Source organism: Excalfactoria chinensis, chromosome 5, assembly GCF_039878825.1.
Source record: "Excalfactoria chinensis isolate bCotChi1 chromosome 5, bCotChi1.hap2, whole genome shotgun sequence".
In the NCBI taxonomy this organism is placed as follows: Eukaryota; Metazoa; Chordata; class Aves; order Galliformes; family Phasianidae; genus Excalfactoria; species Excalfactoria chinensis.
Window position 1 is genome coordinate 26,949,974 of NC_092829.1, and position 15,873 is coordinate 26,965,846.

The 15,873-nt window shown below is 35.3% G+C and overlaps 1 protein-coding gene and 1 long non-coding RNA gene across 4 annotated transcripts in view; one reads left to right on the forward strand and one right to left on the reverse strand.

Annotated features, from left to right (window-relative positions):
* Nucleotides 1-15,827, forward strand: part of CDIN1 (CDAN1 interacting nuclease 1) — a 113,339-nt gene extending 97,512 nt beyond the window's left edge. Inside the window, exons 11-12 of one of the 3 annotated variants that reach the window (XM_072337966.1) lie at nucleotides 12,911-13,061; nucleotides 13,850-15,827. In XM_072337966.1, coding sequence (XP_072194067.1) covers nucleotides 12,911-13,046 — 136 coding nt within the window. In that variant the 3' untranslated portion in view covers nucleotides 13,047-13,061; nucleotides 13,850-15,827. The remainder of the gene's footprint in view (nucleotides 1-12,910; nucleotides 13,062-13,849) is intronic. The other 2 variants (XM_072337967.1, XM_072337968.1) reach the window with 2 other exon arrangements.
* LOC140252831 (uncharacterized) overlaps nucleotides 1-15,873 on the reverse strand; it is a 93,163-nt gene that overhangs the window by 42,302 nt on the left and 34,988 nt on the right. The gene's annotated exons all lie outside the window — the stretch shown is intronic.

The window sequence follows — 15,873 nt, forward strand, 5'->3', positions numbered from 1 at the left end:
AGATAACTGAAAAACTGGCTAAAAGTGTTTGGTTTGATTTCTGGGTCTTTACTATTTAAAACAAGCATTCAGTGATTGGTCATGGTTGCCAGACACACTGCTATCAGCAAGTCAAAAGTCTTCCTTTACTGTAACCACATCTGCTGTTTTATAAAATGTTATTTGTTATGTATATACATAGTAGCAATCAAAATATAGCATCTGGATGAATGTTGGGGTTGTTTATTTTTTTCTAAAAATTGAAATGCAGTTTGGCTTCCTCTAACATAAATATTATACAGTCTGCGAACTCCTTCAAGGTACATTGCAGATGTACAATTGTCCTTAAATGTCCATGGAAAAAGTTTACAAATCTATCCATGTATCCATCCTTATTTACAGGCATGGGACAGATTGTTGTGTGAAGTAAGCTGAGATAAAACCAATCCGTTTGCTTTACCGACAGTGATGATATGTTAATGCCAGACATTACTTCACAATACAGCACAAGAAAGTGTAGTGGTTCCTCCATTATTTCATTCATTCCAGAAAGTCATCAAATCACTTCAGTGTAAGTATTTATTAAAGAAAAAAAAAAAACACTCAGTACCACAAAGCTCTTTAAAGTCAGATTTCCATAAATTTGCACAGCACTAAATACTGGAAGAGTTAAGCAAATGAGAGCAAATAAGTACATTAAAGTGGAAACATTACTTAAGCAAATAGAAGATGTTCCGTACTGTTCTATACCATTTCTGTCATTTCACACGTGGCCTGACTTTTTAATTAAAGAATGGTTCTAAAGTGCCCATAGGTAATCAAGGAATTGCAAATGAGTTTGAATTCTTATTTTTGCTAGTGCAGCTGGTATTATAGCACTTTTAATCTCCTGAATTTACCGTTATTCTGCTGTTGCCATAGTGAATTCAGGTAGGACAGGCAAAGCTGTATTCTCCCTTCTCTTTGAACTTCAGTAAAAATAATGCATAATCTATTGGTATGGCTTTAGAAATAGCTTCTAAAAAATGTTAAATGGGGATTTAGCAGTTGTGGAAAGAGAGAGATGTGGGTGTCTAAGCAGAAGCTGTATTTACCCCTTGCGAAAATACAGTATTGGTGTGAGAAGGCAAGTTTTCATTTCCTAGGAGAGAGGCTTCAGAAAAGATACGTATATGTCTGTGTCCATTTATACATATTGCTGCCAGATACTTCCTAGTGGGAGCTTTTATAGGAAGGGAAAGTTTATGTGGCAGCTGTTTGGGGGGTTTTGTTGTTTTTATTTTTTTGGGGGGGAAAGCTGTTTGTGTGTGTGTGTGTGTGCTTTCTTTGACTGGGTAGCTGTATTTCGTAACTATAATAGTACTATAGCAATACTACCAGTACCACACTGTTTCAATTGATAATTGGTCAATTAGTAACCTAATGAAAATAACTTCATCAGTAAAGAATTTCCATGTAGCACAGGCTTGGTGCTAAGATCCAAACCCCACCGTCTATTCACCTGTTTTTCAGGAAGACGATACCAGGCTTACTGAGTGCATTCATATCAGCTTATAAACGTGTACTGCACAGGCCAAGTAAATTCAGTTGTTCAAAACTATGTATGAAAGTTATCTTGAGTGTAGAAATGCTACCTTATGAAGAATACTGTGCCTGGAAATTACAGTAGATTTTCAGACATCTAGTAAAAGTTAGGGGTTGATATGTAGAGATCCTAGAAGTGAAAGGAAAGCTACAATTGAAATTGCTCAATGACTGTCTAATTTAATGAGCTATTACAATGTTTCTCCCTTTTCACTTTTCTATAGACTGCCTTTCTAGGGACTTTGGGGAGAGGAGTTGCCTCATAGCTAGCTACAGTCTGGCTTAACGAGACAGGAAATCTCCCTCTCTTGCAAGAGCACTATAAAGTGAAGGAGCAGACAGGGAAAATATCTTAAGTGTCTTTTACTGTCCATATTGAACGGCTGTTACTCAGTTCAAGTTGAAGGTGTCATTTTCATCTTCAGCATGCACAGTGATCTGTGCTTGGGTTGGACTAGATGGAAACCTTATGTCAGCATGTCTTCTAATGCTGCATTACTGCTGTCTGTGACATGGCTGTGTGAGGGAGAGGGCTTTCTCAGAAGGCTGTAAGAAAATGGCAACAATAGGATATAGGTTCCATTTTTTTTTTATTTTTTTAAACTTCTGTCCTGTATTGTGTTTTGAGTGCTTTGGCATCACAATTGCATGCATGGAGAGAACGACAGAAAATAAACAATTTAAAAAGTAAACAAGAAACCAAAAAGTCCTCAAAATTTTTGACTATCAAGGGAGCGGGATGTATGTCTGCCCACAATAGATAAAATTTTATCATTTAATGTACTTTGAGCTTTTAGGCAGTGTAAAGAACAACAACAGAAAGTAGGTAACTGTGCCCTGGTGGAAGTTATCAAAGTCTCAGAGTGTCTGGTAGTGCCGGTTGATGCTCAGCTTTTCTTTGTATTCCAAGCTACTGAGTTGCAATCTCAATTTACTTTGGAGGGGAAAGATGTATTTCATTACTTCCTTTCTTGCTGCTTTTCTGATAGTTTTGTTTTGTATTATTAGGAGGACTAGCAGCTCAATCATTTGTATTTATTTCACTTATTCTGTTTGAAGAGAATGCTAGTGCAATTTTGATGCCCTTAAATGACTGCTAACCAATAATTTTCCCTAATATAATACAATTAAAGTAAAACAAAAAGGTGTAAGACAAATGTTATGGTGAAAATATTATTCTGTACTAGAATTTTTCAATGCTTAATGGATTTCGTGTGTGTGTGTGTTTTATTAAAATGTTAAAAATATTTAACATTGATGGTTACCAGACATCTAAACCAGCAGTAACTGAGAAAAGTTCTTGTATTGCACATAACATTAATATTGCAACATTTCACACAAGTTTTATGTATATCTTAACCACTGATGACACTAAACTCAGTTTTCAATATGACCATTTTTACAGTATCTTACAATTGACCAGTGCGGATCTGTATATTACACTAACCTTTGTGGGAGGAAAAAATATAGTCACTCATCTTGTTTTGAGCTTGTCTAAAAGGATTTTGCCATATTTAACACAATGACCTTGCGGTGGCTATTGGGATTCATACCATCTTTAGGAGCAGCTAACATACAAATGTCATATACAATGTCATATAAAGCAAGTGACTTGACACAAGATCAATCCAGTAATTGCATGGCAAAGATAAATAAAACACAAATATACGGAGTCCAGCTTTTTTTTCCCCACTCACTTCAGCACATAATTTTGAGGGAAAATATTCATACTAATGTATTTTTATTGTGTTACAGACTTCTGGCTGAATTCTTGTTAGACACAGCTAGTAATATGTCATTGGCTATCATAACAAATCTGCTGCTGCTTTTAAACCTGCACAAGTGATGGCATTTTTCTTGGATTCTTTCTCTCCCTCCTTCTGATCTACCTTGCATGTTAGCCTGTGTTTGTGTATCTTTCTTATGAATGGAATTTCTATTTTAATGTTGAACTAAAAGGTTCAGTGCATAGTAAGCAAAGTTGAAGTTAATAGTGTTGGTATATACTAAGAAAAAATAACTTGTATATACATCTGAACAGCAGTATGAATTTTTCAGAAGGTGTACATAGTAGAGCTGTGTTTGATTAACAGGTGCATATAGTGTGTTTGTATGTCTATATATAAAGAGAAGACAAAAGATGCTTCTTGTGGAGAAGACAGGAGGCCTTCTTTGCACATCCCTAGTTATGCACCATTTTGAGCTAATAATGCATATCATAGTTCTACAAAATGTCTCTAGAATATTCTCCAACTAAATCCTTGTGAAAATTTTTATAGTTTGGGGTTTTTGAGAGAGACTGGATATTTTGCAGTTTATGCAAGATGCTATGCAAGACTAAACTGTCTCAGGATGCATTTTTATTACAACTAACAACTAAAAATTGTTTTCAAATACAAAGTGGGGCAGAGCCAACTGGGGCTGTACGTACCATAAGTTTAATGTCTCAACTCAGAGACAAGCTGAAGGGTCCCAGGCATTAAAAGTGACAAATTCATAGAGGGCAGTTGATGCCAGGCACAACTGAAGTTTGCCAGCAGATTCCAAAGATGTTAAAGAAAGTCTTTTGCATTAGAAGAGTTGTTCGCTTTCCTTTTGGGTGGACATGAAGTACCATAATAATAGGCAGCAGGTATAGCATTTTGTTTTTCATCTGTTCCCTGCTTAATACAAATAGGTGACTTACACTTTCAAAGGCAGTAAATTTAAGTACAGCATCACACATAAAATATTTTTGCCTGTCAGTTATGCACAATGGTGTGTTTGGCAGTTAAACTGCTAAATGACATTGTGTGAAGATACTCAGTGTAATTTACTATCCATTCTTGGACTAATTCTCTGATCTAGGAAGTTGGAAGCACAAACAAGCTATCCTGCGTGTCTTAATTCATCTGTTGCATTGTTTTATTTTATATTTTGTGTATGTTATATATATTTTTATTGTTTTATGATTCATCTGCAGTATCTTGAGATACCTTTAATACTGGTTCCAGAATATATATTCAGTGAATGCTAAACTCTGATACATAGGGCATTTATTTATCAGCATTTTTGCTGTCAAAACTTGCTAAGCTACTTTTCCAATTAGTTCCCATTTTACAGTAATTATAAAACAAAAATAAATTGCTGTGGGAGCACTTGCATGTCCCTTCTTAAGTGCACTTTTGGCATATCCTATCACTCTGGCTAGCACTGTCACAGCTAAACAACTGCACAAAGAGGGAGGATTTCTGCAAGCTCTGAGGCACTCACAGATTATTCAGATATCATCTTGCACTGGCCTTAGGATGGCCTGTTACTTCAAGCCCTGAAAATAAACAACTATTAATCACCTAATGGCAACATGAGTTGACCAGCACTTATGGCTGCCTGGAGCTCAATCTGACTCTACTCAAAAGCTTTTCTCATGTTTTCTGTCACCCAGGATAAGAGGTAGTTTGCAGCCAAACATTCCTTTGAGAGGGCTGCTATGAATTTAACAAAATGTTTGAAATAACCTCAGTCACTCCTCTCAGCTTTGATTTGGAGCTTAAAACTGCAACCTTGAATCAACAGTCTCTGGAGAGTGAACTAGTAGGTATAAGTTGTGGAGGAGTTGTTTTGTTTTGTCTTTCAGGGAAACAGAGTAACAAGCAAGAAAATGCCTTCTATTTTTTTATTACTATTATTTTTATTTTTTGCCTGGGCTTAATCAGAAAGTGTTTATAAAGGCAATATATGGAAAAGTTCTGTAATCCAAACAATCTCCTTTTTTTGACACCTTTTCAAAGTATGCTTTGCAATAATTTTGCAGTGTCTTAACTTGTATATACAAGTAGTAGTACAAATAGAAGTAAAATGGAAAGATAGTGCTGCTTGAGGCATGAACAGAATAACCCACGTGTAGAAAAATGGCAAATAGTGTGCTAACCCTGAATGAGAAAGTTTCTTGCAAAAGACAAATATGTAGGTCCAACAGTTAGTTGGTATAGAACACTGGACACTCTCCATCAGAAAGAAATTTGTGAAATTTCTGAAGAAAATGTAGAAATGCTTTTCATACTGCTCATTTTAGAAAATGATTTTTCTTTCACTTACTTCTACCCATCATCCAGGGTGCCTTAAGTCACTCATGCCTCTATTGAGACAGCTATATAACATAAGATCCTTATATTTTAGAGGAACTTGGACTTATCTCCAAGTTACCAGTAAGGTAGCTGGAACATTGTCTATTAGCTGAGCTTCTTTTAGCTGGATAGTAGAACTAACTTCTCAAACGGTTAAAATGTATTTTCCAAAAGGCATACCCAAGTGATCTCCATTAACACTAGAGACAACTTCGACCATAATTTCTTTGAAACAGTTAAGCACTATAAGGATTAACGGTTTCTCTCCAAAATGTTGATGTGAGTAACATATTAATTTTCACTAAAACAGCCTAATCCCACAGTGCAGACATAAGGAGTACCTTCAAGTCTCACTTTATATCAAAAGCTGGCTGGTGAGCTTCTACCTGATTTTGAAGATGCTGAGACTGACAAAGATGTTTTATCTTAAGTATACACAGCCATTTCCAGAGGTGAACAACTCAGAGACAAACAACAAAATGATGTTTCAATAGGAGCTGGGATATAAACCAACAAAATTTGAAAAATTCAAAGTTTAAGCCAGTATGTGTTTTCTTTCTCATTCAGAGCATTAGTCTTCACTTAGAAAGCCTTGATCCTTGTAAATCAGTGTAACCTTAATGTTATTTAATCATAGCTTTTAAAAGTTAATTTACATAAGAACTATATTAAAAAAAAAAAAACCAACTTGTCATTGAGGATTATAGAAATCCTTTATTTGCCTGGAGAACAGCACTTGGATCAGAATGAATAAGTGTAAGTGAATAATGTGTTTCGACAGTTTATTTATTAAAAATGTATTATGTAGATAAAAGTTATGTTTACAGTATTTTAATGACAGTGCCTTACATGGTTTTTGATGCATTCTATTAGTACGTTTTTAAAAGTTGTGATATGCAAAACTCTAAAATATTTTAAGCAGTATGTTATATCCACATAAATATCACTTGATTTGTTTTTATTTCTCCAAATGCCAAGAGCAATTAAGTAATACTATAAGCCTGATGAAATATAGCTCTTTGATGCCTTAACAGCCCCACTGCAGAGAGAAAGACGCTAGTGTAAACTAGAGTTAGCCAGTGTAAAAAAACAAACAAAACAAAACAAAAAAAAAGCTCATTAAAGTTTAATTGTATCCAAGAGAGGTGTGACTAGGGAAGCAAAGTTCCAATATTGGTTTCTGTCCATCTTTTTTGATAGCTCCAGCATTCCAATTCAACTGAGTATCACATCAATATCAGGTAGTCAAGGAAATGCCTGCCTTTCTCAGCCCAAAAGAAGTTTTCATTTGTGAGTCAAAACCTGCTTGGATGTGGGAGTCTCATAAAATATTAATAAACTTTAATTTTTTTCCTTGTCTTCAGTAAAGACTTCACCCAACCGCTCTGTAACATCAAAGCTTAAAGCAGATTAGGTTTTACTTGCTTAATTTTACCTTAAGCAGAATAAACTGGATGCCTTGAGACATAATACTCTGCCAACTTCCATGTGGGGTTTGACATTGCTTGCTAGAATCAAGGACAGGTTTCCTATTATTTTTAAAAGTATGTGATTAGAACTTGTTAAATCTTCACTTGAGCCATATTTGACAGCTAAGTATATTTTTGTACAGATACTACTGCAGGTAGACAATGTTAAGTACCTTAGGAAAGCTTGGGACCAACAACACTGTTGCATTCTGAGGTTACAGACTAAGGATCAGGATTTTTTTTTTTTTTTAAGGAAAAAAAAAAATCAGTTACTTGATTAATTTTTTGTTCTCACAGCTTTGGAGTTGTTGGTTGTGTTGTTGTTGTTTTGTTTTTTGGTTTTTGACCCAATTTGGTAAAGTTACAGAAATAAGGATTTGTGTAATACCTTGAAGGCATGTTTTATTTAAATCTTACTGTGTGTGTCGTTGGTTCACAGGAGTGTGGAAGGGATTTTAAAAAGTGAAGGGGATAATAAAAAACAGTTATCTTTGAATTGCATTCAGGGGTTTTAAGATGCACTTCTTTTGTGCTCAAGTACCTTAATTTGATTTTAAAACTCTGTAAGTGAACAGCAGTAGAATTTCTTTGTTACAAAGTGTTCTGAACTAAGCTCGTGGTAGCTGTTTAAATGGAAAAATTCTTGCTAATAGAAGTCAGTTTCTGAGCAGGGGCTACTAAATGTTTGCCAAGATATATAATGCTGTGTCATCAGCAGTAGTAAAGTGGTCTAGACATAAGGAAGTTGGCTGATTGATGTCAATTGACCTTACTTGAAAATGTGGTCTGCAGTTGTTGCCTACTAACCTGGCTCTGCCAGTATCTACTTCCCTCCACTGACACAAGTGGGACTTCTCCAAGTACCCTAAAGCTTGAGTCTTTAAACCTACTAGATACTGTAGTTTTCAATAATTATACCTCATAGAGTTTATTAGTACTACTATTAAAACCAGTTTACTCAAAACTCTGATTCTTGAGAACCACATTAAATTGACTTAGAATGGAGTAATTTATTTGTGAATCATTACAGGTTTGTTGGTTTTTGTTGTTGTTGTTTTTTTGTGTGTGTGTTGTTTTTTTTTCCCCAGGAGATAAGTAATGATATGAAAGATGTAATGCTCCAATCTGCTTGATATTTTAAAAGTGAAACAAAGAAATAAAGCTGGCTTTACTGGCTGCTTACTACTTCCATGTGAGGGACTGAAATGCAGTTCTTCAGGGATATGTTTAAATGTGGCCTTCATAATTTAAATCACGTACAAGTATATTGCTATGCTTGTATGTAATGTGTGCTCAGCTGAATCTGTTTAGTAAAATGTTTGCTAAATACATGTGTATTAGAAATAATTCATATAACAGCTTTTGATTGTGAGAGTCTCTTGGAATTAAAATTATTTACATTACACTGAGATGTATAGACTCATCCATAACAAACAGACTGAGAACAAATAAAGAGAACATATATTTGAAAGATGTTTTACATTTCTGGTCAATGTTGAGCTGTATGTTGAAAATCCATTTTTCATAAAACCACATGCAAGGACTCTTGATGGTGAAAAAATTAACTGCCAAAAGCCACGTGTCTAGGCAAGTTCTTAGAAGCTAGGATGGACCCCATGCAGACATTCTAGAAGAGAAGACTTTACTAGAAACTAGTTTTTCCTGGAGTGGATTTGCACATATTCTTCAAGGCCACTTCAATAAGTATATGTCTTGTTTTCCTGCACAAAACTGGTTCAGCTGGAGGGCAAGTTAAAGTCAGGTTAAGTTTTTACTTATTTTGTTTCTCTTCCTTTTTTTCTTGGCTCATACAAAGATATGGAGGTTTTTTTAAGCACGACAACCATTTGGCTCTTTGTGGTCTGAACTTTATTTCAGGTTATCTGAATTTTACATTCCTGGCTTTTCATCATTGAAATTCTTTCCAAGAACAAAGGACAGTGTCCCAGGATTATCAATGCACAAATCTATACTCCTTTGACTATAAGTTTCTTTCAAAATCAGTGTAATTAAACCAGTACAAAAGATTGCTCTGAAGACTCTCAAATTAGTGCAAGGCTGACTTATTTAGTGTAACATGATCGGATGTAAGTTTTATCTAAAGTACTGAGTTTGTAGTTATATTCAATCTATATTGTACTATCTCCTGCATCTAACTTAAATCCTGCAGTTTATTCTTTGGGGAAACATAGTCTCCTGCCCTTAGACTAAGTAAGTTAGTTTAATCTTCTGTATCAAGCCTAAATTAGGCTGTGGTTCCATGGCAGCCTAAACTAATCCATGCGCTTTTGTGATCCTGCTTTCTTCTTGCCAAGCAGGGGGGTCAGAAGTCTGTATGCCTCTTCCCTTTTGGCACTTTGGGCACTCTGACCCTGCACTGAAGTGCATCTAGCTTCGCTTTGGTTGCCCTGGACTCATAACTTCTAAGAAGCTGATGACTGAAACAGAATTTCTATAGTGGCAGATATGTATTAATTGATTCACTTTTTTTTTTTTTTTTTTTTTTAAGTGATAGAATTTGTCCACACAAGTCTTACTTGTTGTCTGTATTATATTCTGAAGGAAGCCAGCCTTTGTACTATTTGTTGATTCTATTTTTACTACACAAAGCATGGAATTAACCAACCTTAATTACTTTAATCACTTTTCAGCTGAGAGAAAAGCCTGCATGGTTTGAAAAGCAGTAGCTTCTCCAGAATAGGTAGAACTACAGCTTTATGTAAGTTTTGGACATTTTCCTTTGCCCCTGTGCTTTTCAAATAAGAACGAAAGACAGAGGAAGGGAGTCAAAATACAACTTACCTACAGGTAGGACATTATAAAGTTATCTGAGGAAGAGCAAAATCCATAGGAGTCTATAGTTAGTTACATATAATATAAGTTTACTTCTTCATTTAAAGGTTAAATATTCTTCAAAAAGTATGTCTTGCCCATGAAATGAGATAACATGGTCTGTATCAAATATGGTGTTAATGCAGTATTAGAACCATTTAGTATGATCAAAGTTTTGTGTTCTTTTTTCTCTCCTCTTTGCTACTAAATAAGTTACCTTTCCATAGCAACACAGAGTATTGCTGTGATTGCAGTTTATTTTCCTTTGTAAACAGAAGTTAGTCACCAGTTTGTTAAATGTTCAATGCAGACATAAATTTTCAGCTTTACTCTGCAATTTACAACATTGAGTTTCACTCTTCATGGTGTCATATGAGCACTTTGGGAAGGAATAAACCAAAAAGTAGTTCTTACTTCTAGGTTAAGCTTCCCTACTTCATCCCCTTACACAAAAAGGTTAAGTGTCTTTTCAAATTAAGGAGGCAGTAATTAACCAGTGGCATTGTTTCTGATTTGCCAACTCTGGGTGTTAATGAGAGAGAAATTAGCACTTAGCAGCAGGAGGTCCTGGTCATCAGAGGCAAATGCTTAATGTGACAACAAGTTAATTTCAGTCTTAAGTACTCCACTTAAGCATTTTTAAACAAAAGTATGGTATGTTTTGGCTTTCTTTTTTTGTGATCGCACATATGGCTAGCTATAACAGAAAGTATGATACAATACAGTGGAAAACTTAGTGTGCAACTTAGGTGTAGTGGAGGGTAGGCACTAACAGACAAAACCAGGAGTGATGTATTTTTTTCATCTAAATATGTAGCTGCTCTTACAATTAGCAATAGGAAGCTGTTCCTATATAGTTTATAATCAAATTTAGCATTTCTTAACATAACTTAAGTAAACAGTATTCCTGAAAACTTCCTGTAATGATGAGATGATAGAAATACTGTACATATTAAGGAGTCTCAAAATGTTAGTTTTATTAAAAATCATAAGTTAAAAATATATATAGCAACTGCCTTTTATAGTGTGACCAAGGAATTCAGAAGGCCACACAGAGCAAAACAAGCTTGGGCTCAGCAGCTGCTCATCAGCATCAAGTTTTTGTTTTGTTTTTTATCTGGCACACCCAACTAATGAGCAAAAAGTTTTCTGCATGTTACTATATGTGTGCTACTTCATGCAGGAATATAAGTAAGGCCTGCTTAGAGCTTTTTACCTTTTAAAATAACTTTGGTTGGTGTATAAGTGTATATCTACTTGCCCTTTTCTCCTTGCTATGAGTAGGAGGGTCTCATTTGTTGCAGTGAGGTCCCATGTGAATCTGAGAAAGCAGGAATTGTGTTAAATTCTCAGGCAGTGGATGTTGAAGCTGTTGGTCAGCCAGAGAAAACTTAGTAATCATCCTTTTGCAGGAGTGATTTTTTTATTTTATTTTTTTTTAAATCTGGGCTTGATTCAGTACTAAGCATGTTGGAGTACACTAAGTGGTGTCAAATCCAGTCACACTATTCTAGCCTTTCCAGTTTCAAATGACATCTTGTAGTTGCAGAAATCCCATTTGTCAGTGTGGCCTTAGCTATGCGGAGGGATAATTTACTTTGCCACTGAACTGCAGCCACTTCTAAGTTGGAGAGCAGTAGCCATAAACCAAAATGTTACAACACTAAGCAGCAGTTTTGGATAAAAGACTACCATATCTAATTGAAATGGCAGGAGGAAGCCACAGGGGTTTCTTCTTCCTTTGATGCCTGTTCCATTACACGAGCACATCAAATAGAGTTTTCCCTCCATTGTTGAAAAGAAACCATCCTAATGAAGCCAGTCTGGCACTACCCGCATCTTTAAGTGCTTGAGTTGTCTGCTCAATAGACATAGGTTACTATGTATCCCTGTATCCCCATTGCACATTTTATTATATTTAACAAAAACCTGCTACCATATTGGTTGAGAACTATGCATAGCTCTGAGTATAAGCCATTACATGACATTCTATTGAACTTTTTCTTGTACAGACGGTATCTAACAGCTCATCCTGCTCTGTTGTTTTTGGCAAGTTCACTACAGCATATAATAAATCAAGGAAAGAAAAAGCTTTTTGGCCTAATGTTGTACAGACTGCTGTAATGCTAGACTACAGAAAGCAGTTCTGTTTTTAGACATCCTTTTACTAACCCAACATTCATAATTTATGATTTCACTGTAAAATTCCTGCAACACTACACCAAAAGTAGTGCTGCCCTTTAATTAAGTGCTCTCAGTAGGAAAAACGTGAAACTGATGTGCAAAACATATCGCAGTACACAGTGATTGATAGTGATTACTTCTTTATGAACCCAGCCTGAAGGTCTGAACTTCCTGATGGGTAAAATAGTCCACAGGGCTACTTCCTGAGATTGCCTGGTGGGGATCAGTCAGAGCTAGTAATATTGGAGGAATTCCTTAGGCACATTTCAGAGATCACAGCAGAAACTTCTGCTTCTATATGAATTCTGTTTTACACTAATAATTACATGAGTAGTAATTCATCATAGAAATTCTGTTTAAGGACTCATTGTTGATCTTTGTGGTATTGTAATTTGTGTGGACAGGGACTTACATCAGCCCCTGTATTTTTAAATGCCTGTATGTATACATTTTATGTATAAAATGTTATTTAATACTTAAGATGCAAGTCTGTTTTTACTGATCTGGGCAGAGTATGCAAGGAGGAAAAAAAAAAAAAAATACTATAGATTGAGTCTCTAAATATCATTTGTATTCATGGAGTCTGGCATTAATGATATATATCAACTTTGATTAAAATTTGAAAACTAAATGGAGGTCAACTACTGTCTCCAATTCTGTAGCAATATTAACAGAAGATTTACTTATGTTGGAATTGCAGAGGTGGGGAATTAAAGTTCAGCTAACACAATCACATAAATTCTTTTTGCTTGATAGATTTGGCCCTGGATTAGTCATCTACTGGTATGGATTTATTGAAGAGCTGGACTGCCATCGTGAACGTGGCATCCTGCTAAAAGACTGCTTTCCTACTGACATTGTGACTCTGCGACACAGCATGGCTCAGCGCTGATGGTGGGAGGAAGAGGTAAATCCGGAAGCAATTTTACTTTCCTGCAGTGTAAACTAATAGCAGCATCTGCCCTGAACTTCAGTTGAACTCCTGCTGCCCGTGCTTATGCTACTGCCCCTTTACGCAAATATATCAAGAGTTTCTGTTTTGCTTCAGACCTCTGTTGTGATCAGCCAAAAAAGACAGACACAACCCACTCATTATCAGCATTTCTGTCTCTGTCAAACAGCTAGTTTCTAGATACTCGTAATCTTCCTTCCTTCCGGAAAGCTTCTTCTAGCATTTTAAACAAAGACAAAAATGCAGGAGCTGAAAGGTGCAACTTCCAGTACTTATTTCTGTTACAGTTGCCTTTAAAAACACAGGACTTTTTTTAAAGGTTGCACTCACAAGTTTATGTGATACTAGTGATCTAGCTGAAACACCAACCCTAATGTGGAAAATTGGTAAAGGCTGTTATTCTTGGGCTTAAAACAATACAGTACACAGCTCATAAAGCCCAACTGGTAGAACAGAAGTGTATAAAAAATTCTGTTACAGTAAATGGCTAGATTTTGAGAGAATAGTTGGTTTGTGTGTGTATTTCACTGCTGTCTGATGGCTTTAAAAAAAAATAAAAAAAAAATCCTAAGCTAACTAAAAAAAAAAAAAAAAAAAAGAGGGTTTTTTGTTTTTTAAGGGGGTAAAGGTGGAAACAGGGATTTATCTAAAGTATATTAGTCTGTGAACTGTGTAACATGTATCATCTTCTTTTATAGAAGTTTAATGATGCCAAATTAACTTCTGTTTAATTTTTCCTCCAGGAATCCTTACCTTGTAGCTTTTCTCTAAACTGACTTTAAGCGAGGAATCTGTTCATAACCCCTGTAGGTACTGTAACATGCAATTTCTGGCATACTAAAAATCTAAAAGAACAACATACAGAGGCTCTCTACATAGATTATTTCTGAAGATTATCTTCCTTGAGTTCAAGAAGATAAAACACCACTGGACAGATAAAGCATACAAGTGGCTGTAAGTTTCCTGAGTCCTCAGGTATTCTTGTAACAGCATTGTGTCTTTTTTCCTGGAACCACCAAGATTAGAGGTACAGTGAGGTGGGCGTTAGCCCTCCTTCATGTCTTAGGGGGTTCTCATTGTCTTCGTATGCTCAGCACCACCCAGACAACAGTATTTAGTCTCAGTTTTTTTTCTCTCTGTTGGAAATTTCTTAGTAAAAGAAAAGAAAATTAATTGGGCTTGATGCTACTTATTACTCTTTCTTGAATTTATGTTAGGAAAGAAAGGGCAAAGTATTTGAAAGGGTCAAATGAGAGTTCATATGTATGAGCACCACATTCAGATTTTCACTTAAGTTAGGCAGAGGTACCGGTCTGTTCTGGAATTAGAGGTATGATAATAGTCTCCCTAAAGCACAAGTTGATAACCTCTTCCATAAGGGAAGGGTCTTTAAAACATTACTGTGCCTATTCATCATTTTTTCAGTTGAGGTGATACTTTGTGCATCTGTATGATTTCAAAAATCATGTGCAAACTATTTGCAGTCCTACTCTGAGTTAAAAGAAACTATTAAACTATTACTATACACTCTTTTCAGATGCATATGTGATATTTATGTTTTGAACTTATATTCTCACTTCAAAACTTTTTGGTAAGCATTAGACTGGAGTTTATCATTTTGACAAATGTTTCATTGTCTGGAATAAAATGTGTTTAGCCTTAGTGCTTGTCCCTTGTTTCAGTGATAATCTAGTATACCTCTGCTACAGTAAATAGCTGGTGTGTAGAGATAATTTTTGAGGTTTTGAATGTGTAGTAGTGAAAAGATTTATTTTTAAAAAAATATTCAAACACCCACAACTTGTTTATATGAGGTACTATGCTTATTCTACCTGACCAGCTTGATGGATCTGCACATAAAGATACAGAGAAGTGTGTGAAGTGTACCTGCTTGATGTTGCTGCCCCTGGGACTTTCAGCTGTGGTTTAGGTTAGCAGAGAGTGCAAAATCAAGGAAGTTAAATAATTAAGAACATTATTATAATAGAAAATTCAGAAATAATGGATGTCTATGTGAAATAGGTTTTAAGGGCAAAATGGATTTGTTTTAGCTAGTGCATATGCTTTGTATTGTATGAAATCATTTAAATCCGCTATTACATGATACACTAATGCTGGGTTTTTTTCTTTTTGAATAAATTAAATTTATCTGCACAGATGCTGCAAATTCTGCTCAACCTCCATCAAAGTTTTGCTTTATTTGTTTTTTTATGTGGGGACACATAGATAAATCAGGTTAGCCTTGTATTTTTGTTTGTTTATTCCTCTACCTAATGCTGTGACATAACAGGTTGGAAAGCAGTACAGCTGTCTTTAATCAAAGTTTTGACCTAATCTTTATATGTATTGCCTGCTTTAAGAACCTGTGTATTAGGATGAAGTTGAAATAAACCACAAAATAGTACACACTATACTAATTCAATCACATGCAACCAAGCGAGCCACAAAAATTAAGCTGTATTGTGTTTTAAATGCTGAAAACAGGACATTACAATAATTAAAACTGCATTATTATCTCTACCTCTAAAGCCTCCTTTGTGTATTTCCTGTTTATCAGATGTAAATATCAACTTTTAATATTAAAGAGGAGAATGCTGTTACTTTGTGGATTGTTTGTTTGGTGTTTTTTTGTTTTGTTTTTTGTTTTTGTTGTTCTATTTGTTAAACATTGCTGTAATCATTAGAACTCTAACATTAATGCTAAATCCAGTTTTATGGAGTATTCTGTGGAGTGTGCTAATGAATTATGCCATGCCAGAAAACAGAA